This window comes from Lynx canadensis, chromosome A1, assembly GCF_007474595.2.
Source record: "Lynx canadensis isolate LIC74 chromosome A1, mLynCan4.pri.v2, whole genome shotgun sequence".
In the NCBI taxonomy this organism is placed as follows: Eukaryota; Metazoa; Chordata; class Mammalia; order Carnivora; family Felidae; genus Lynx; species Lynx canadensis.
Window position 1 is genome coordinate 123,415,505 of NC_044303.2, and position 21,301 is coordinate 123,436,805.

At 38.1% G+C, this 21,301-nt stretch overlaps 1 protein-coding gene across 1 annotated transcript in view; it reads left to right on the forward strand.

Annotated features, from left to right (window-relative positions):
* SPINK5 (serine peptidase inhibitor Kazal type 5) overlaps positions 1-21,301 on the forward strand; it is a 106,830-nt gene that overhangs the window by 53,430 nt on the left and 32,099 nt on the right. Inside the window, 11 exon segments of the mRNA XM_032593897.1 lie at positions 437-539; positions 1,953-2,080; positions 5,308-5,377; positions 6,504-6,631; positions 7,056-7,134; positions 10,021-10,148; positions 11,169-11,241; positions 12,309-12,436; positions 13,317-13,416; positions 17,709-17,839; positions 20,093-20,183. Of these exon segments, the coding sequence (XP_032449788.1) occupies positions 437-539; positions 1,953-2,080; positions 5,308-5,377; positions 6,504-6,631; positions 7,056-7,134; positions 10,021-10,148; positions 11,169-11,241; positions 12,309-12,436; positions 13,317-13,416; positions 17,709-17,839; positions 20,093-20,183 (1,159 nt within the window).

A 21,301-nucleotide genomic window follows, 5' to 3' on the forward strand; every position in this document is an offset into this window, starting at 1 on the left:
TGGGGGCTGTGGGGAAGGGGACAGAGATGGCTCTAGTGTTTTCTTCTTCATGAAAAGTAGAGAATCCAGGAGCAAGGACACATTTGGTGGAGGAGTTAGTTCTTGTTGGACCTCTTGAATATGAGGTGTTTGAGAAGAATCCAGCTGGAGAGTCACAGTGAGCATTTAGGAAGTGGTAGTAAACCGCTCACGTGGCTTTGCTTGTGTTTGTGTACATGTTGGTTTTCCTCTACAGTAGTGAGAGCTCTTCTAAGCAGAAGGACTCCATGTAATTCGTCTTTCTATTTTCAAAGGAGGGCCTGCAACATAGTGGATGTTCAGTAAATGCTGGTGGATTCTGTACAAATCTATTTGGGTCACACGAGGAGCAACTCACAGAAATGGGCTCCGCTCTCTGTAATCTGTTATTCCGTACTTCCCCCTTTCTAATTTCCAGCCAGAAAGAAGATGAAGAAAGAAAGAGAAAAGAAGAGGAAGATCAGAGAAACGCTGCGGGGCATAGTTCCCATGGTGGTGGTGGCGGAGGAGGGAAAGCGCAGGTGAGAGGACCTCTAATTTCCACGACCAGGGTGGACGCAAGTATCTGACAAGAGCACCATGGCAGAGCCTGGCATAAAGGGGAATGAATGTCAGGCTGAGTTTGAAAGCATTCTCTGAAGGACAGGGGAGTTTCCCCTTGAAACTGCAGGGTAATATCTCAGCAAATTTTAGTCTCTCTATGGCTCGTTTTGATTTCTTTAACCCTGGAAATAATTAACATGATGACCTCATCCCAGTCTCCTGACCCCTTTTTATATAGTGTAGCTCTCAGGCCATTAATTGATAAGACTGTTAGGTGGTATAAACATGGAGATAGTCCTCAGCAGCATCACATGCTCTTTATTTTCTTCTATTATTCTCTTTCCTTCGATAGGGTCACTTTTTCAGGGCATTTTTTCTGTTGATCCAAGGCAGCATAATATGGTGAAAGAGCATGGTTTTCAGAACCACATAGTTTGGGGTAGACCCTGCAACCCGTTATGCAGCATTGAATAAATTACTTCATGTCGCTGAACTCTAGCTTCCCTTATCTAGCAGTACTCTTACAGGGACAAAATAAAATAATTTAGGCAAGTTTTTAGCACATTTTCTGAGACATTTTTAAGAGTCAGAATGACAGTGTTGCCTATAAACCCAGTCCTTGGGCCTGTGAACACTACTGCATAAGATTACAGCTGCTTGATTTCACTTTTTACGACCTTAGGATATCAAGATCCTCTCTTTGCTTCCAGATCTGACACAGGCCTGACATATGTCTTTGATAAATTCTGGCTATTCTGTTTTTCTATCTTTTCTCCTTAAGGAGGCTACATCCTCACTCTCAAGAATGAGCACTCAAAAGTCCCCTGTTTGTCTTCTCCACAGTTGTCTTGAGCCTGTCTTCCTTAGCATTTTGTATAACTTTGTACTTTCTTCCAGCAATTCTTTCTCCCTTCTGTCTACACCAGAGATCAGCTTTTTTTTTTTTCTTCTGTAAAAGGCCAGATAGCAAATATTTTAGGCATTGTGAGTCATATGGACTCTGTTTTTCCTATTCCATTCTGACATTATTGTGGGAAAGCAGCCATAAATATATCTAAATGAATGAGTTGAGGGTGTGTTTCAAGTTTTGATTTGTAAAACCCCCATATATAAGAACAGCTGGATAGATTAGTCTTATAGGCTATAGTTTGCCGACCCTTCATCTGTGCTATTAAATCCCAGCCAGCTTTATAATTTCCTTGTGTAGAACCTTAGAAGCAACATCATTAACTATGACAACTGACCTCTGAGAATATGGGTGATTCCAGTCCCTCTTTCTCTGTAGATAGCAGTGCTGGACATTGTAATAACAGAAACTCAAATCGTTTAATGGACTTAACAATGCAACAAACCAAGTAATCCAAGAGACCTACTCTCCTCTCCTTTTTCAGGACCAATGTGCAGAGTTTCGGGGAAAGATGCAAAACGGAAAACTCACCTGTACTCGGGAGCGTGATCCTGTACGTGACGCTGATGGCAAGGCATACAACAATAAATGTACCATGTGCAAGGAGATACTGTAAGTACTTCTTTCAGCTGGCAGTCTCAAAGATAGTCCCCAGTTCCTCCTGAATGACTAGCTATTTCTCATTTACTTATAGCTCCCTCCTGAAAAATTGTTTTTGTTAATTCCCAAGTATTATCTCTTTCCCTTATATCCCGTAAGAAACAATGAGCCTTAGCAATGGCAGCTAATCATTGTCTGATTCCTAGTCCGTTTTCTCTCATAATTCTGTGACCTGCAATTGCCATCATGATAGAGCATTTCTCTTTAGAACATATAATGCCTAAGTCCTGTGGAGAGTTCGCGAAGGTCATTTGGAATAGTTGACCAGCATAGTTTAAGAGGGTTGTTTCTTGCCGTGTGTGTGGAACACATTTATTGCATAATCCAGAGTGTTTCTTCTGTGTGTTTTCCCTTGGTGAGTGTACTGAGTTGGAGTGCTTTCTGATCCAACTCAGCCACTCTTGATTTGCGTTACTGGGTCAAGGAGCATAACCACCCTTGTACACGGAGATAGTTTTCTGGGTGACCTTGATAGGTACTCATAGTTTTAAAATTTGATGCATATATCATAATGCTATTAATTATGACACTTAATTGATATGAATTTAATAAGTATTTAATGCTTCTCCACACATACATCTTTTTCACCTTTCTCCTTGAAAAGAAATTACAGTCTTGTGATAGTGTAGGCCATGTGAGAAAATCTGATTAGTTCAAATGTTGCATTTTACAGATGAGAAAAACTGAAATTTTTCTTTTTTTAACTTTTTTATTTTGAGAGAGACAGAGTGAGTAGGGGACAGACAGAGCGGGGCTGGGAGAGAAAGAGGGAGAGAGAGAGAGAGAGAGAGAGAGACAGAGAGAGAGAGAGACTCCCAAGCAGGCTCTGCACCATCAGCACATCAGCACAGAGCCTAATGCGGGGCTTGAACTCACGAAACCGTGAGATCATCACCTGAGCCGAAACCAAGAGTCAGACGCTTAACCGACTGAGCCACCCAGGCGCCCCTGAAATTTTTTTAACTTCAGGGTCTCATGGGGAAGTGAACTTCAGAGCCGAAATCAGAATCCAGTTCCTCTGAATACTAGCCTAATATTTATTCACATTATGAAAATTTGTCAGTAGAAGCAGGGCAGTAGAGTAGAGTAGTGCTAGGGTTTTAGCATCAGATAATTTCAGCTTCATGTTCTGGACAGGTTATTCCACTTTCCTAGGCTTCCATCTGCTCATATTTATAATGGTGGTAGAGGCAACAATAATCATCATAGCCACTAGTGTTTGTTTTGAAAGGTAAATGAAAAGAACCAGGTAAAACTCTCTACACAGTGCCTTGCACAAAGAAGGCATTCAATAAATGTGAATTGTCACTATTAATGCCATCAGTAGTATCCAGTAAATAATAGGCATCAGCATGAATAGTAATAAATAATAACTAATGTTATGATTTCCTGCACTACACTGTGTTGTCCTTTTGCACAACTTCTACTTTGCAGATATGACTAACATAACTGAGAGAGCATTTCACTTAGGACTTTGCTTCTTTTTGCCACATATATTGATAGATAATTTTGTTAAGGAACAAATGACGATTCTCCAATGCAAAAAATGTATAAGATAAAATTTTGCCAATGTAATCATTGTCATCTATATTATAAGATACTCATCTGGAGTATTTAACAAAATACAACATAGATGGAATATTTTTTACAATCTTTAGAAATCACTCATCTGACAATGAATGGTTTTTGACTGTCTGCATTGTAACAGGCACTGGTCATGGACAAGCATTCTTCATGTGAACAAGACAAAGTTCCTGCCATGTAATTATAATGTAATATAGAACAGACAAGTTATAAATAAATAAACAAATAACTACATAGCACAGGGCTAGATGGTAATATGGAAAATAAAGCAGAGTAAGGCAACATAAGGGGATTGCAGTTGCTGCTTTATTTATGGTGTTCAGGGAAAGCCTGACGTGTGAGGGACACCCATAAAGAGTAAGTGAAGTGAACCATGTGGACATCTAGAGGAAGAAAGTTTCAGGCAGAGCAAGAACCAGTGAAAACTTTTGAAGATGTAAAATTACCAAGCTGAAAAACAGAAAGGAGGTCATCATGTCTCAAAATTATTGCATAGAAGATTGCAGAAAATGAGTATGGGGACATTAAATAAGGCTTTTTTAGGCCAAGAGAAGGATATTGGATTTTATTCCATGTGTGATCAGAGGTCACTGGAGGCTTTTGATCAGAGCCATGATTATCCCTCGAGTGGCATTAAACTGAATCATTACAGTACCCTCTTCATCCAGTAGTACTTGATTAAAATTTCATGACTTTATATTTGTTTGAATCTTCAGGATCTATTTTACTGCCACTTCCCTATTTCTTATACATGCAAAGGGAACTCCCTAAAAAGAATATATACATGTATATATGTTATATACATACATACAGATGTTGTTTTGTGTACAACACCAAATGAAACTTGGAAAGAAAAGTAAATGTACTAGATCTTGAGCCAACTGCATCAGAATGACCTGGCTTGTTGAAAATCAGGCTACAGAGTCCCAGTCTAGATCTTGTCAGTAAACCTGTTGGGATAGTCAGTGGATGTGAATTTTTAAAAGTTTCACAGGTGTTTCTTAATGTGCATGAATACTTAGAGACCACTGGCATAAATATTTTATCAGAAAAGAGTTTAAAAAAAAAAAAAAACATGATCCTAAGGTATTTTCTAGATTACTTATCTTCTTTCTATCTTGGGTTCCATACTTTAAAAACTAATACCCTAATGGGTTGATCTACAAGTCAAGGCACTAGACTGGTGAATTGGTGAGGTATTAAAAACCATGACGTAGCATGAAAAGATGAGGACACTGGGCCTGAGACTTGAAACTTGCCTCTAAATATCTGATGAGTTAATATCGAGAAGAGCTAATGGGTTCAGCAAACTTGTTCTGTGTTGTCCTGGGATTGTGAAGACCAAAGGATGAAAGTTAAAGGTAAATTTGGACACAAATAAAGGAGACTTTGAAATTACTTGAGTTTGTCTACCTAGAATACCTATCTACCCTATAGACCCTGTGATGAGGAAGCTTCTTAATAACCAAGCTGACTCTCATCTTTGAGGATGCACAGAGATTCTCTGTGAAGGAAATGTAGGATATGAACTCTAAGGCTCCTTCCAAACCTGAGTTTCTACTAACAGGATGACTATTGACTCTTGTCTCTTCCAGAGAAAGAGAAGCAGAGGAAAATAAGCACTCTGACTATAGATCAAATGAGACTCAATCAGCATCAGAAAAGGTGAGTCACTAACTAGATTTTGATAAAAATGGTCTTTCTGTAAGTCAACACTTGGCTATCAAAAATACAGAAAGAGAGGGGCGCCTGGGTGGCGCAGTCGGTTAAGCGTCCGACTTCAGCCAGGTCACGATCTCGTCCGTGAGTTCGAGCCCCGCGTCGGGCTCTGGGCTGATGGCTCAGAGCCTGGAGCCTGTTTCCAATTCTGTGTCTCCCTCTCTCTCTGCCCCTCCCCCGTTCATGCTCTGTCTCTCTCTGTCCCCAAAAAATAAATAAAAACATTAAAAAAAAAAAATACAGAAAGAGAATGTCAATGTTGCCAACTAAGATCTTTGCCCTAAGAAGGTCAGAAGCCATCATAAATGTCAGTATTGCTGATAACTTGTTCAGTGTGGAAATTTCATGCCAAACGGAACTCTTTCAGTCTAACACATTACAAAGCACTTTTATAAATCATAGTTTATTTAATTCTCTCAACAACCTGATCAAATACATTTTTTTAACCTTATTTTATAGATGGGGAGAATGAGGCTCAGCTGCTGTAACAAATTGCTATCGACAGTGGCTTGAAACAGCACAGATGCATTATCTTATATTTCTGGAGTTCAGAAGTCCTAACTGGATCTCACACTGTGTTAAAACTAAGGTGTCAGTAGGGCTGCATTTCTTTGTGGAGGCTGTAGAGAAGATCTGTTTCGTTGCCTTTTCTAACTTCTGGAGGCTTCCTGCATTGGCTCATGGCCACCTTTAAACTGAGCGGTGTCCACTTGAATCATTTTCATGCAGCATCACTCTGATATTGACTTCCCTGCCTCCCTCTTTCACTCCTGAGAACCTTTGTGATCACTCTGAGCCACACAGATAATTTAGGATAATCTGTCACCATTTTAAGGTCTGCTGATTAGCAATCTTAATTCTATCTTCCACCTTAATTTTTCCTTGCCATGTAAGGTAGCATATTTATAGGTTCCAGGAATTAGAATCTGGTCATGTTTGTAGGTCATTTATATTGCCTCCCAGCAAGGTTAAGTGGCTTCCTGACTCTTGAGTCAAAATCTTCAGACTTTCAAGCCCAATCAAATACTATGTGAAAAGAGTCATTTCCAATATCATCTTTCCTTATTTTTAGGATACGTGTGATGAGTTTAGAAGCCAAATGAAAAATGGACAACTTATCTGCACCCGAGAAAGTGACCCTGTTCAGGGTCCAGATGGCAAAACACACGGCAATAAATGTGCCATGTGTAAGGACAAACTGTGAGTATTTTTCAAAAATGGGGCTTTAATTGTGAATATTACAGTATAATAATCGTTTCTCCTTTCTCATGAGTTTGAGAAAATGACTTTTTTTTTAAAACAGATCAGGGCGCCTGGGTGGCTTAAGTCAGTTAAGCATCTGACTTTGACTCAGGTAATGATTTTGTGGTTCATAAGTTCGAGGCCTGCATCAGGCTCTGTGCTAACAGCTCAGGGCCTGAAGCCTGCTTCACGTTCCATGACTCTCTCTTTCTGCTCCTTCTCCACCCATGCTCTGTTTATCTCTCTCTCTCAAAAATAAATAAACATTAAAAAAATGTTTTTTAATGAAAAAAATAAAACAGATCTAATTATTAATGAGGTGTTTGTTCACTCTGGCTGAAATGTTTTGTTTTGTTTTTCTCCCCCCTTTTTTTTCTTCAAGGGAAAGGGAAGCAGCTGAAAAAAAAAAGAAAGAGGAGAACAACATGAGAAACACAGGGGAAAAGAGCAATGAAAACCAGGTAGTGTGTGTTAGACATACACTTAAAGCTGGATGCTTGATTGTAAGGTTAATTCTTTCAACAAATATTGATGGAATGCCAACTGAACCCACTCATTGTGGGCATAATGATAAACAGGAAACCATGGCCAGATGTGGCAAAGAAATAGCATGTGAACCAGTGCCCTAAAAGCAACTCTGATGCACTTAACTACCTGTTTGCAGGACCAGTGACAAGTGTCAAGTTTTGGTTGTTATCAAGGGGATTTCTTCTCTGAGGTTTTAAAACAAACAAATAAACAAACAATTAAGCAAACAGACACCAAAATTACAAACAAGAAAGCAAATATCAAAAACTTGGAGCTCTGATGATAAATTCTTGACTTGGTGGTCCAGTGTCATCTTGTATTCAATTTGGGCTTTAAATTTTTTCTTAATTTTTTTAATGTTTACTCATCTTTGAGAGAGAGAGAGAGACAGAGTGCTAGTGGGGGAGGGGCAGAGAAAGAGGGAGACCCAGACTCACTGAAGTCTGAAGCAGACTCCAGGCTCTGAGCTGTCAGCACAGAGCCCACTGCAGGGCTCAAACCCACAAACCGTGAGATCATGACCTGAGCCAAAATCAGATCCTTAACCAACTGAGCCACACATGTGCCCCCAATTTGGGCTTTAAAAATAATGTTCAAGGAGCAATGGGGTGTCTCAGTTGGTTAAGCATCAGACTCTTTATTTCAACTCAGGTCATGATCTCCTGTTTTGTGAGTTTGAGCCCCATGTCTCTGTCTCTGTCTCTGTCTCTGTCTCTGTCTCTCTCTCTCTCAAAAATAAACATTAAAAAAATAATAGAAAAAACAATGTTCAGTGCTTTATAATACTAACACATAGACTGTGACACAGCACAATCTCCTCCAATCCATCTATGGACTCCAATTAGAAAAGAGAAATTGTGAAGTTTCCCCAGGGAAGTTTTCCCATTAATGAGGGAACTTTTCATTAGGTCTATACTGACTTACAAAATGAACCATGAATAGTAATTTTCATTTTTTAAAAATATGTTGGGCATATGCATTTTGGTAAATGAATGGGCTTGAGAAAAGATTTTGTTATCCAACTCTAAATGATCTCTTCAGGCCATCTATTCTATTTGTAATCCTGGTCAATGTTTTTCTTTTTTTAATTATCTATTTTAGAAATTTCAAACAAAAAATACTCTCTACATTCGTATATGAAAAATATCCAGACATTGTCTGTGTGTGTGTTTTGTGGCAAAAAGAGAACTATGGTCTTACCTACAAATGCAAAGTAAAATTTTTCACAGAACACATGCATCATCATATAAACCAGCCCAGTAGAAACTTTTGGTTCTAGAATAAATGTCACGGGGATATAAAGTACACATGGGGAGTATAGTCAGTAACAATGTATTAACTTTATATGGTAACAGATGGTAACTAGATTTATTGTGATGACCATTTTGCAAAGTATGCAAGTGCCAAATCACTATGTGGTATACCTGAAACTAGTATAATATTGTACATCAGTTATACCTCCTTAAAAAAACTAATAAACAAGCCTTCCCAAAATCAATGCAGTAGGCGGTACTGTTGCAATTTTTCAGTTGAGAAAAACTTAAGGGAAGTTAACTACACAGAGGTAATAAATAGAAAAGTCGGAGATTGCACCCATAAAGCAAAGATTGCAATATGGTGCTATCATAAACATATAAGTGTGTGGCATTTGGAGTGTATGGAAAAGGAAATTATTCCAGCAACTCCCAAAAATGATGGCTGTGAGATATTTAGTATTTGGATCAAGTATTCAATTCTAGAGGACTTTTTTACTGTTGCAGTTAAAAGTAGTTCTGGAGTTGTTCATGGGTATCACACTTTAAAGAAAGAAGGTTAACTATCATCTAGGTTACTAGCGGTGTCTTTCAAGGGCATCTTCCCATATCTCTACTTTGGCTCTTTGAACTTACAAATTTCTGTAGATGTCCAAAAATTTCCAGATCCTTTGGACTCCGTTCCATTGCCTTTTTTTTTAAGGTTCTTATTTTTCAATGAATGTACAAAGCCACATTACCTTCTTACAAGTGCTTAGGAGTTTTATTCTCTGCCAGGTGAAAGCCCAGAAGACTGGAAAGCTTGTTAACAGATTTCTGAACACGATTCCAATGTTGACTTTAATTACTTCATCACTTTGAGCCTTATTTTCTCATCTGTAAAATGAGGATAATGAATGTTTATCTTCTGGGTTTTTTTATGACAACCAAAGGAAATCCACTAGAGCATACAACAAAATGCCTGGCATATGATAATACAGACTTGATTTTTGCCAAGAGAGCATCTTTCAGTTCTTTCCAGGGCTTTTGTATGTGTGGAGTATTACGTAGAGGTGCAGGGAGACAGGTGTAGCACTCAGCCTGCTGCAAATTGTGTTAACACACTACAGGCTGCCTGACACAGTAGTAAAATTCCACTGGGGTGCTATGGAGAGGATTCTAACTTCATAAGCAGATATTGAATAAAGTTCCTTTGAAACACATTCCATCTCCAACATATTGTTGTCTCTAGATTTTTATTTCCCCCTTTAAGTATTATAAGTTTATATCTCGCAAGTTACACTTAAAGTTTTAGAGATCGGGGCGCCTGGGTGGCTTAGTCGGTTGAGCGTTCGACTTTGGCTCAGGTCATGATTTCACGGTTTGTGAGTTCAAGCCCTGCATCTGGCTCTGTGCTGACAGCTCAGAGCCTGGAACCTGCTCCGGATTCTGTGTCTCCCTCTCTCTCTGCCCCTACCCTGATTATGCTCTGTCTCTCTCCATCTCTCAAAAATGAATAAACATTAGAAAATTTTTTTTTAAGTTTTAGAGATCAGACTATCATGGTAACATCTCTTTTTTCCTCAGGATCGATGCCATGAATTCCGGAACATGGTGAGAGAGGGAAAGCTTATCTGCACAAGAGAAAATAACCCTGTTCGAGGCCCCGATGGCAAGATGCACGTCAACAAGTGTGCTATGTGTCAGAGCATCTTGTACGTGAAGAGGTTTATCAATCACTTTGGCACGTTGTGCTCATTTGTGAGGAGATAGTTATTTTTTTGTAATTTTTTTTGTCTCTTTTTTAATATTTATTTTTGAGAGAGAGAGAGTGAGTCAGGGAAGTGCAGAAAGAGAGGGAGTCAGAAGATCTGAAGCGGGCTCTGCTCTGACACTGGAGAGCCCAATGTGGGGCTCGAACCCACAAATCATGAGGTCATGACCTGACCCTAAGTCCGACACTCAACCAGTGACTGAGCCACCCAGGTGCCCTAGAGATAATTCTTTTTAATTTAAAAGTTAAGACCCTGGGCATCACACATTAAAAATATAGTAGGCCTTCACTTTAGAAGAGGATAGTAAGCTTCTAGAACACTCTCATAAGAAATTTTCATTTTGATAATGAGAAGCATAATTGTACCTGGAGCATCTGGGACAGGGAGACAGCTGTTGTAAAGTGTGCCAAAATCACGGACTTTCAGGAGCTGAGGAACACGGGACGTGCCAGTTCACTCTGCAGTGTTTCACTTCCTCTTATATATAAAGGAAGAAATTACTACATAATGGACTTTCTGTGGGGATTCAAGGAGATAATATTTTTTAAACATTTATAAACTTTAAAGCAATATAACTATATAATGAAAATGAATATTGGAGAGTTCAGTTCTAATTTAATATGAAAAAGAAAAAAGAGAAATGAAACATCACACCACATGAGGGCCATACAAATATTTTACTAAGGAAAACATGCAATGGCCTTCTAGGAGCATATATCATTTGGGTGACAGCATAGTAGCTGAATTTATGAAAGTTGATAACATTGCCACAAATGAATTATGACAATTCCAACAATTAGGACTCATTAGTAAATATCTATATAGATAGATATTAGATATTTTTTAGATACGAGAAAATGGTGTTAGATTTGCTAAGGTTTAGAATTAGAGAAATACTTAGTTTAAAAAACTCACTAATAACCCTATAAAAAAAATGATCTAGGCTTTTTTATTCTGCAGTGAGCGAGAAGCTAATGAAAGAAAAAAGAATGATGAAGAAAAATCAAACACCAAGCCCTCAAATGACGCAAAGGTTATTTTTTCTTAATGTTTATTTATTTCTGAAAGATAGAGAACGAGCAGGGGAGGGACAGAGCAGAGAGAGGAGGACAGAGGATCTAAAGCAGGCTCCACACTGACAGCAGAGAGCCCGATGCTGGGCTGGGAACTCACAAACCGTGAGCCCACGTTGGACACTCAACCCACGGAGCCACGTAGGCACCCCACAAAGATTATTTCTTAAAAGATATGAAGATGACTATTTTGCCATCTATCCTCAGCATCTTACATCCTCCAGTTTTTGGATAATAAAAATGCTAATGTTCTGCTTCAAAGAAAAGAGACTGCTAATATTTGCATTTTGGTTATAACAACATTTTTTTCTGTCCTTAAGGTTTAACATTTTTCTCAATTTTGTAGAGAATTCTCCAGTAGTGTGTGTCTACTATTGCTTTATTCTCTCCTCTTTGGGAGAAATAGGGATTGAAAATTAGAGTGTAAAAATCTGACGCTTATCTCTGACACTAAATGTGAAATGAGGTTTCAGGTAGTTTGTTGACATTGATTTTTACAATTCAGGTAATATAAACTAATTTCAAAGCTTCCTCTTCAGCTTCTCTCCTTGATGTCTTTTTTCTGTTTCCTCCAGATGGCTTTCTGAGCATCAATGACTCAATAGTGTGTATGTGTATGCTGCCTTTTCTATTTACTTTTCAATGCAAAGAAGACATGTTCAGTCCTTTGCAATAATAATCACATTTGTAGCATTAGATTCCTGTGATATTGTCCTTGGGTCAAGAGTACACCTCATGTGGAAAATGAGAGAAAGGAAGAAAGGAAGCAAGGAAGGAAAGGGTATGGGAGACAAGGAGATCTGTCAAGAATTACCCCCCTGCATTTTTGGGACCAGTGCAGAGAGATTCAGAATGAAGTGGGAGATGGAAAGTTTAAAGTCTGGGTGCTCCTTGGCCTACATTGCCAGGGGAAGTGCACTGAGTCTGAACTCAGAGCTAAGAAAAGACTTTCTGAAATCAAGTTTGAGAAAACCACCAAGCCAAGAAGGGGGAAAATCCTGTTCACTTGCCCTTTCTCATTTTCTAGGATGAGTGCAGTAACTTTCGGGAGTACGTGAGGAATGATGAGCTCATGTGCACACGAGAGAATGACCCCGTGCGAGGTGCTGATGGAAAATTATACAAAAACAAGTGCTACATGTGCAGAACTATCATGTGAGTAAGAGGATCCTGTTACCCTCTTCAGTGGGGCAATTGCATTTTTATTTTTATATTTTTCAATGCAAAAAGGAGTTTTTATTAAAGCATGGAGAAGGATATGTGGAAATTGCATTTTTAGGAGCTGCTGGTTAAATAAATGTGTGCACACAAATCAATGGAATCCTTAAAATAAGTCTTTAGATTCAAGGCCCTTAAAAGTTGAGAACACCTGGTATAGGAGAAAGAACACTTGGACTTGGAGACAGGAAATCCAGGTGTAAATTCTAACTATGATATTTACTAACTGTGTCACTCAAAAGAAAAATTTTTTTTCAACTCTCAGGATCATAGCTACAAGAAATTGTTCCAAATCTTTGTTCCGTGACTAGATCAGACTCATCAGAGAAGTCTTTCTTTTTAAGAAATATAGATTTTTACACCCCAAAATATATTGTCAGAAAATTCAGAGCTAAGGAACTTGTTTTTTAGAAAGGGTTTCTAGGTTATTTTGACAAACAACCATATTTGGGGACAATGGACATGGTAGAGATTAATGAGCATGGCTATGAAAAACACTGTGTGAACATAATAATAATCAGTATTTTTTTTAGCTCTTTGTAGTATGTTCCTGGAGATAAGAATCATCAATACTACGCTCTTTTTATGTTCTAGGAAAGCTAATCTCAAGGAATTGAAGCAACTTGTCCAAGGTTATATGTCGATTAAGTGATGAGCACTCTAAACCAGTTCGCCTTCGTGTACCTTTCTTTACATCATCCTCTGGTTGAATGTTCTATATCACATTTTATTCAGGGTTACTTAACATCCCCCTGGAAGTTATAGGAGGTAGTCTTTGTGGCTATACCTTTAAACTACTTTCTGTCTTCTTCTATAGTCAAAAAGAAGCTTTGGAAAGGGCAAGAATTCGAGAAAAGTCATCACACATTAGATCTTCTGCAGAGAAAAACAGCCCAGCTTCCTCCAGTTCTTCTTTGGTAAGAATGGCTGCTTCAGAAAAGCTACTCATTAACTTAAAGCACCTATGCTTGGGGCGTGTTGCCACTCGCTCTCCATGAACTTCATTTCTATGGAAAGGCCTTGGAAAGGCTAATCCACTGTAACTCCAAATCCTTTGTCTGTACTTCATGCTCAGTGAGAGTTCTGGGATGACTGGGCATATTATTCTGTGCTCTTTTAGATTATCAGTCCTGCTCCAAGCCAATTTAGTACGTTTTCAACGTTTTAAAACATGAACGTGACTTATTGTTCATGTGGTCCAATAAATAATTTTAGCAGACCAGAAAGACTCCTCATCCAGCTTCCCCAAACCAGCCCTCATCCAGCTTCCCCAAACCAGCCCTCCTCCCAATAGCCCAGAGAGGTGTGCTGAGCATGTTCAAACTTGTGAAATTCCACCAATCAGCAATTCACAGTAGTTAAAACTTGCTTCTTCAAAATACAAGTTGAAGGCCATCAGTAATGTATACCTTAGTGTAAATTAGCCTGAGAGAGAGAGTGCGAGTGGGAGAGGGGCTGAGAGAGAGGGAGACAGAGGATCTGAAGTGGGCTCTGCTCTGGCAGCAGAGAGCCCAATGTCAGGCTCAAATTCATGAACCATGTGATCATGACCTGAGTCGAAGCTGGACGCTTAATGAACTGAGCCAACCAAGCGCCCCACTGTTTGCTTTTTTACAGCTTTGCCAAGGTGGGGACTAGAAAGGAGGAAAGAGGGGTAAGAGAACATGAAGTATACTCATGAAGTAGAATATCAAATTGGCCCCTAAAAGTGAGACTTTAGCACCTAGTCCGATGACCAAGAAAAAAAGAAAGAAAAGTATCAAACATGAATTTTATCTTATTATTTGCCCAATTTAAGTAGGATAATAGATGAGTTGCACTAGTGAAATACATAGTAATGACATATTTCTAGTAAATTAGACACTTCGCTAGGAATCCCATAAGCATGAAGATAAACTATTCACAAATCTGTTCTTTTTTCCCCAGCTTTATTGAGATATAATTGACATATAACATTGTGTGAATTTAAGATGTACAGTGTGTTGATTTAGTACACTTCTTTGTTTCAAAATGATACCACCGTAGTGTTAGCAAACATTGCCATCATCTCACATAATTACCATTTTTGTGTGTGTTGAGAACATTTAAGATTTTTCACTTACCAACTTTCAAGTATATAATACAGCATTATTAGCTATAATCACCATGCTGTATATCACACCCCCAGAATTTATTTATCTTATAGCTGAATATTTGTACCCTTTGACCAATATCTCCCATTTCCCCCAATCCTATTTCCCTGGTAACCATCATTCTATACTCTGTTTCTGACTTTGAATTTTTGGTTTCCACATATAAGTGATATCATAGAATATTTGTCTTTCTTTGTCTGACTCTAGCATTATGCCTTAAAGATTCATCTAAGTTGTCATAAATGATGGGATTTCCTTCTTTCTAATGGTAGGAATTCCTTCTTTCCAGTGGCATGGGTGTGTGTGGATGTGTATGGGTGTGTATATAACACATATTCTTTTTTTTTTTAATTTTTTTAAATGTTTATTTATTCTTGAAAGAGACCAAGAATGAGGGAGGGAAGAGCAGAGAGAGACACACACACAGAATCTAAAGCATGCTCCAGGCTCCGCACTGTCAGCACAGAGCCCAATGCGGGGCTCAAACTCACAAACTGAAAGATCATGACATGAGCTGAAGTCGGACGCTTAACCACTGAGCCACCCAGGCATTCCTATAACACATATTCTTTATCCACTCATCCACTGATGGGCATTTAGGTTGTTTCTGTATCTTGGCTACTGGGAATAATAAAATCTGTTCTTTTTTTTTTTTTTAAACATTTTACTGAAGTATAATAGTCATATAGAAGAAGTATGCTTTTCATGAGTGTACAGCTACATGAAATATCACAAAGGGACCACACCTGTGATAATAGCACCTAGGTCAAGAAATGAGATATTGCCAGCAGACCAGAAGCCTCATCAAGGTTCTTCCTAATGTACAATCTCATTTTGAGCTGAGCTTTTCCTTGGAGATGAGAACCATATCCATTATTCATTTCATCATCCATCCATTCATTCGACAAATGTTTATTTAACACCCACATTTTCCAAGCATTATTTATGTGTATGAGAATGATAGCCATAAACACAGCAGACGAAACTGTCTACACTCATGGAGTTTATATTTGAAGAACAGAGGTAATCGATAACACAAATGAATAAAGTGTAAATCCAAGGGGATAATAAAATAATGATGTAGCAAATACTGGGATCGGAGTAAGGGGGGGATACAATTTTAAGTAGCCTGTACAGGAAAGCACTCTGAGGTGACATTTACACCAACGCCTAATGGGATTGATTCCATACATGTAAGTGAGAAGACAGCATTCCAAGAAAAGAATAGCAAAGCTCCAAGGAAGGGGTTAAAGACAGCAAAGAATCCAGTGTAGCTGAAATAGAGTAACCTCAAAGAGAGCCATAGAAGAGGAGGTCATTAAAGTAACAGAAGGCCATATTATATAGGATTTTGTAGACCAGACTAAAGATACTGAGGGGCCCCTCAGTAAAGATACTGGGTGGCTCAGTTGGTTGGGCTTTAGACTTGGGCTCAGGTCATGATCTCATGGTCCATGAGTTCGAGCCCTGTGTCGGGCTCTGGGCTGACAGCTTAGAGCCTAAAGCCTGCTTCAAATTCTGTGTCTCCCTCTCTCTCTGCCCCTTCCCACTCATGCTCTGTCTGTGTCTCAAAAATAAATAAAACATTAAAAAATATTTAAAAAATAAAGACACTGACTATCATTCTGAACCAAAGTTTTATAAAGAGGAGTGATGTGATCTGATTTATTTTTTAAAAGAATAACTTTGCATAATATATTGAAAATAAACTACAGGGAGGCAAGAGCAAAATCTGGACAGCTGGTTAGTCATAGCAGTCATCAATGGAAGAGATGATGGTAGTTTATACCACGGCAGTGGTGGTAGAAGTCATGAGAGGTGGTTGGATCCTGGGTCTGCTCTGAAGGTAGAATCAACCATACTTGGTTCAGAGTTGTTGTAGTACATAAGAAAAAAGAGAAGCAGGGATGCCTGGGTTGCTCAGTCACTTAAGCATCCGACTTTGGCTCAGGTCACGATCTCGCGGTTTGTGAGTTCAAGCCCCATGTCGGGCTCTGTGCTGACAGCTCAAAGCCTGGAGCCTCCTTCAGATTCTGTGTCTCCTTCTCTGCCCCTTGCCTGCTTGCATTCTGTCTCTCTCTCTCAAAAATAAATGAACATCAAAAAAAATTTTTTTAATGTATAAAAAAAGAAGAAAAAAGAGAAGCAGCCTGTCTTTGTTGTTTCCGTATAATGCTTTATCCTAGTAGTTTTGAACCTTGTAGCAGCAGATACATGAAAAAATACTAAGGATATATGTGGTTCAGTCCTGCCTTTGTCAGTGATTCATAGACGGTGCTTGTCTAAATTCTCCCTGATTATCTATTAATATGGAACTCGTCATAATCTAAAGCAGTCCATTTGGATGTTTTATTTGTCTAAACAACTATACTAGCAAACAAGTATTTCTGTATGAGTGGCTACAGATATGATACTATTAAATTTTCTCTTTTCAGTCTGTTTCAAAGAGTGGTTTTCAAGGAATTTATTAGTTTCATCTCAGTTGTCATGTTTATTGGCATATAGCTATAACATATCCACATCATGCTTTAATATCTATATCTAGTGAAACTCCCTTTTTATTTTTAATATTGCTAATGTATATTTCTTGACTTTTTATCAGTTTTGCAAATGGTTTATCAATTTATTAATCTTTTTAAACAACCAGTGGTTGGCTTTGTTCTGTTTTCTATTTCATTAATTTCTCTTATGTATTATTGTTTTCTTCTATTTTCTTTGAGTTTAGTTTGTTTATTATTTGCTAGCTTCTCAACATGGAAGTTTGGGTCACTGATCTTAAAACTTTCTTCTTTGCCAATTATAAAATTGTTACAACTGTCCCCATATCACTGCTTTAGCTGCTGTGATTTGACATCTGGTAGTTTTGTCATCATTCAGTTCAAAACACTTCTACATTACTTTGAATCATGAGTTATTTAGAAGTGGGTTGGTTGATTTTTAAATAGTGTCTATGACCTATGTTACAGTTCCTTTACTAATCTTTTATTCAGATGTGACTGAGGAAATCAAAAGGTTTTTCCAAGCCCATCCCTCTTGAGTGCCATTGACAAGATCTGATTTATGTTTTGCTTGCTCAGGATTCTGAGATGTGCAAACACTACCGAGTATTACCCAAGATGGGTTACCTTTGCCCAAAGAATTTACATCCTGTCTGTGGTGATGATGGCCAGACATACAACAATCCCTGCATGCTCTGTCATGAAAACCTGTAAGTCTACAAGTTGCACTACTATATCTTCAAGGGTAGAGGTTCTTGACTGTGGTGTTCACCCACAGTACTGCACTGATAGCAGTTTGAGGTGTGTTGTACCAATTTACTAACCATAACAGTTAAAAATTCAAAATTTGTGGATGATCTTATTCATATATAAAATAGAGAAGACTGAAGATTATCCTTTTGGCTAAATTGCTTACATATTTTACTGAGTAGAAGAGAAAGGAAAAGTGGTGGGGTTATAACAATTAGAGAAAGTCTCTATTAGCCCATGTATACTCAGGAGAATGTGAACATCGTCCACCCACTATATAAAAAGGAAAAAGTTAAGAATTATTGCTATGTTGAGTCAGCCCAGCCTATAATCTCTACTGGGCCTACTGATTACCTGATAGCCAGGTATTTCAGATCCTCTCCAGGTCTTCTTGGTGAAGAAGTGGTGTCATGCAAGAGAAAGCAACTGGGAACAAATGGCAGACTTGCTGTGGGCTCTCAGATTTGTGCATCTTGGGAATATTATCATTCTGAGATTCAGTTTTTCCACTGGAGAAGTGCACACTGTTCTCTGAGCCAGCTGGCTTCACTAGGTTGTTAAGAAGAATTGCCATTTTTATTTGAAATTAAATATAAGGGATTTGTTTTAATACTGTCATCATTGGTTTTAGCTCTGTTGCTTTTCTGCTCAAATACTGTCTTGCCCTCCCCTCCGTTCCCAGCCTCCATTGGGCCAGCTCGAAGTGAAAGCATGGTGACAAATCTTGACTTTTCCATCCTGCCTCACCCCACCTAGATTTGCACTGTAGTCCATGTATGTTCTAGTCTTCTGAGGACACTATAAGCAAAGGTCAGAATGTGAGGATGGTACACTCTGCAGTTCATATACTTAGAATAACATCTGAAGACTGTTTTATGTGTTCTCACATCTGTAGGTAAAGCACTTGCACTTTAATCCTCTCACTGAATCCTCACTATATTGTACAGAGGATGACTCTGAGGCTCAGAGAATCTAGGTGATTTGTTTAAAGTCACAAAGCTAGGAAGTAGATCAAATAGGATTTTAACCTTGTTGGTTTAGATCTAAATACAGTTTTCTTTTCTTTCCACTACACTACTGTTGTATCCAAGGTGGTAGTTCTTTAAACATTTGGGGATCAAAAATTTCTTTGTCGATATGGAGAAAGTTACCTCTTTCCAGCAAAGAAAAAAAATGAAGCAACATTAATAGTTTGTATGTTTATTATCTATGGGCACATAAATCTCTTGAAATCCATCCATGGATCTTACAGAGTTTTAAAAATTAAGAAATCTCCATTCAAGAAATGAATGCAACCATTCAGGAATTTGTTTTATATATGCCTTCTCTTCAGCCCAGAAAATTTTCAACTTCCCATTACTGTAAAGGTCAGAGCCTAAATTATCCACCCAGTGTTCTTTAGTCATTCCATTAACTGTATAAACCCATAACAAGTGATACTCTAGTCAAGGGAACATTGAGTCACACACTTCAATGGTGAAAATATTAATAAAGCATGCCTCAGGATGGATTTTTTACCTAAAGGAACTGGAAATATATATTACGGAGAGAAGATCCAGGCTATCCAAGCAAGAGAGAATAGTACTGGTTTCTGTGTTCTCAGAGGAAGTTAGAGGGAAGCCATTTCGACTTGAGCAATGTCCAAAGACAAGGCAAATTATCTTGATAGATAGTGAGTTTCTCAACACAGAGGCAAACGAGTAGATGTTTAATATATGATGTTTCTTAAGAGAGGCATTAAAATTTCATACCTTTTAAGATTTTTTCCAGCAATAAAATTCAAACTGATTATGTATTGTTATATTTTATAAAATCTATATTCTATATTTAGTATATTTTACATATTTTATTATATATATGTATTATATTTTGTAATCCCACATTATCTAGTTTTCCCATCTGTAAAATAATGGCTTTGGACTAGATAGTTTCCAAGTTTATTTCCAACATTGAACAATTTCATAAGTAGATAGGTGGATTGAAATGCGATGGAATGGATCTAGGACTGGAGAATGAATTTGGAGCTGAATCTGAAGAGAGGACTGAACCTGAGTGATCCCTACTGGAAAATAGTTGAATTCAGATCCCAGGTCCTACCTTTAATTTCAGTTCTGGTGTGATGCCCAGATGTCACCCACATTGATCCTTGTTGTTGTTTTCTCATTATAACTGTGAGTTTTTCCAGCCTTTAAATTTCCTCTGTTCTGTTTTAGAATACGCCAGACTAACACACACATACGCAGTGAAGGGAAGTGTGAAGAGAACAGCACCCCAGGAACAACACCTCTCGATGTGCCAGCATCTGTAAGTACACCACATTCGTGATTACAGTGTCAGAGCCAATTGGTTCTGCTTCTGTGTCTTCCACTGGCTGATGGACGTTTCTCGGCTAGGGAAGTGACACTGGGTCACGTGACCCCAGAACTGGTCACATCTTCCTTGTGAAGATAATTAAGTAATTACTGAAATATGCAGGGATAATAATATAATAGTTAATATTTAAAAATATTTACTGTTTACTGGGATCATTAAGAGATTGTTTATAAGCAATGTCCCGTCAGGGGACATTTGTCTAAGTATGAACTTAGACAAAGAGTCCATAGTATAAACTTAGAGTAACAGACCCTGGTAGAGTGCTTATGTATTTTTAATAATATTAACGAATTATAGCTTAATAAATTTACATTTGATGTTAAAATATATATTTGTATTCAATAAAACAAAATATTTTAATCAATTACATTTACTAAAAAAATATTTCTTATTATTCACAACTGGTTTCATGCCACTCCACTGCCGTAAAAAGCTTTGGCAATAATGGAATTGGAAACCTCTGCCAGATTTGGGGCTCTGAAGCAACACTAGATGAGACCATGTTCAAAAGAACTACTCAGTGAGCCTTGACATGGCAAACTGGAAAAATAAGAGGCGTAAGCTAGGTGTTTTGGGTTTTACGTTAGCGGCTAGAAGGCCAGGTAGAGTAGGCAGAGTATAGCGGTGAAATCAGGAGACCTTCCTTTTTCCTCGTGTGTGCTTGACAGTCATCTCTTTTCTCTGGATTCTACACATCCATAAAGAAAAGGTATAAACTTTTGCTCTACTCCTATTATTGTGTTTGCTGTCTTATTACATATAAATTCTTTTTTAACTATTACATTTAAATTCTTAGTGGTTTGTTCCTTATTGACAGAATATACTATCCCTCCCATCTCACAAACATACCCTGTTACATATAACTCAGGGCAGGGACGTAAAAATACTATTTATGTGAATCCTAAAGACCACACCTCCGACCATATCATGCTGTTATCTCATGTAGACAAGTTGACAAAAAGTACTTTATGAGGAATTTGCCATAGGAAATACTGATAAGATGTATTTATTCAAATAAGGAAGAATCTTGCCAGGGCTAAGCATTATAA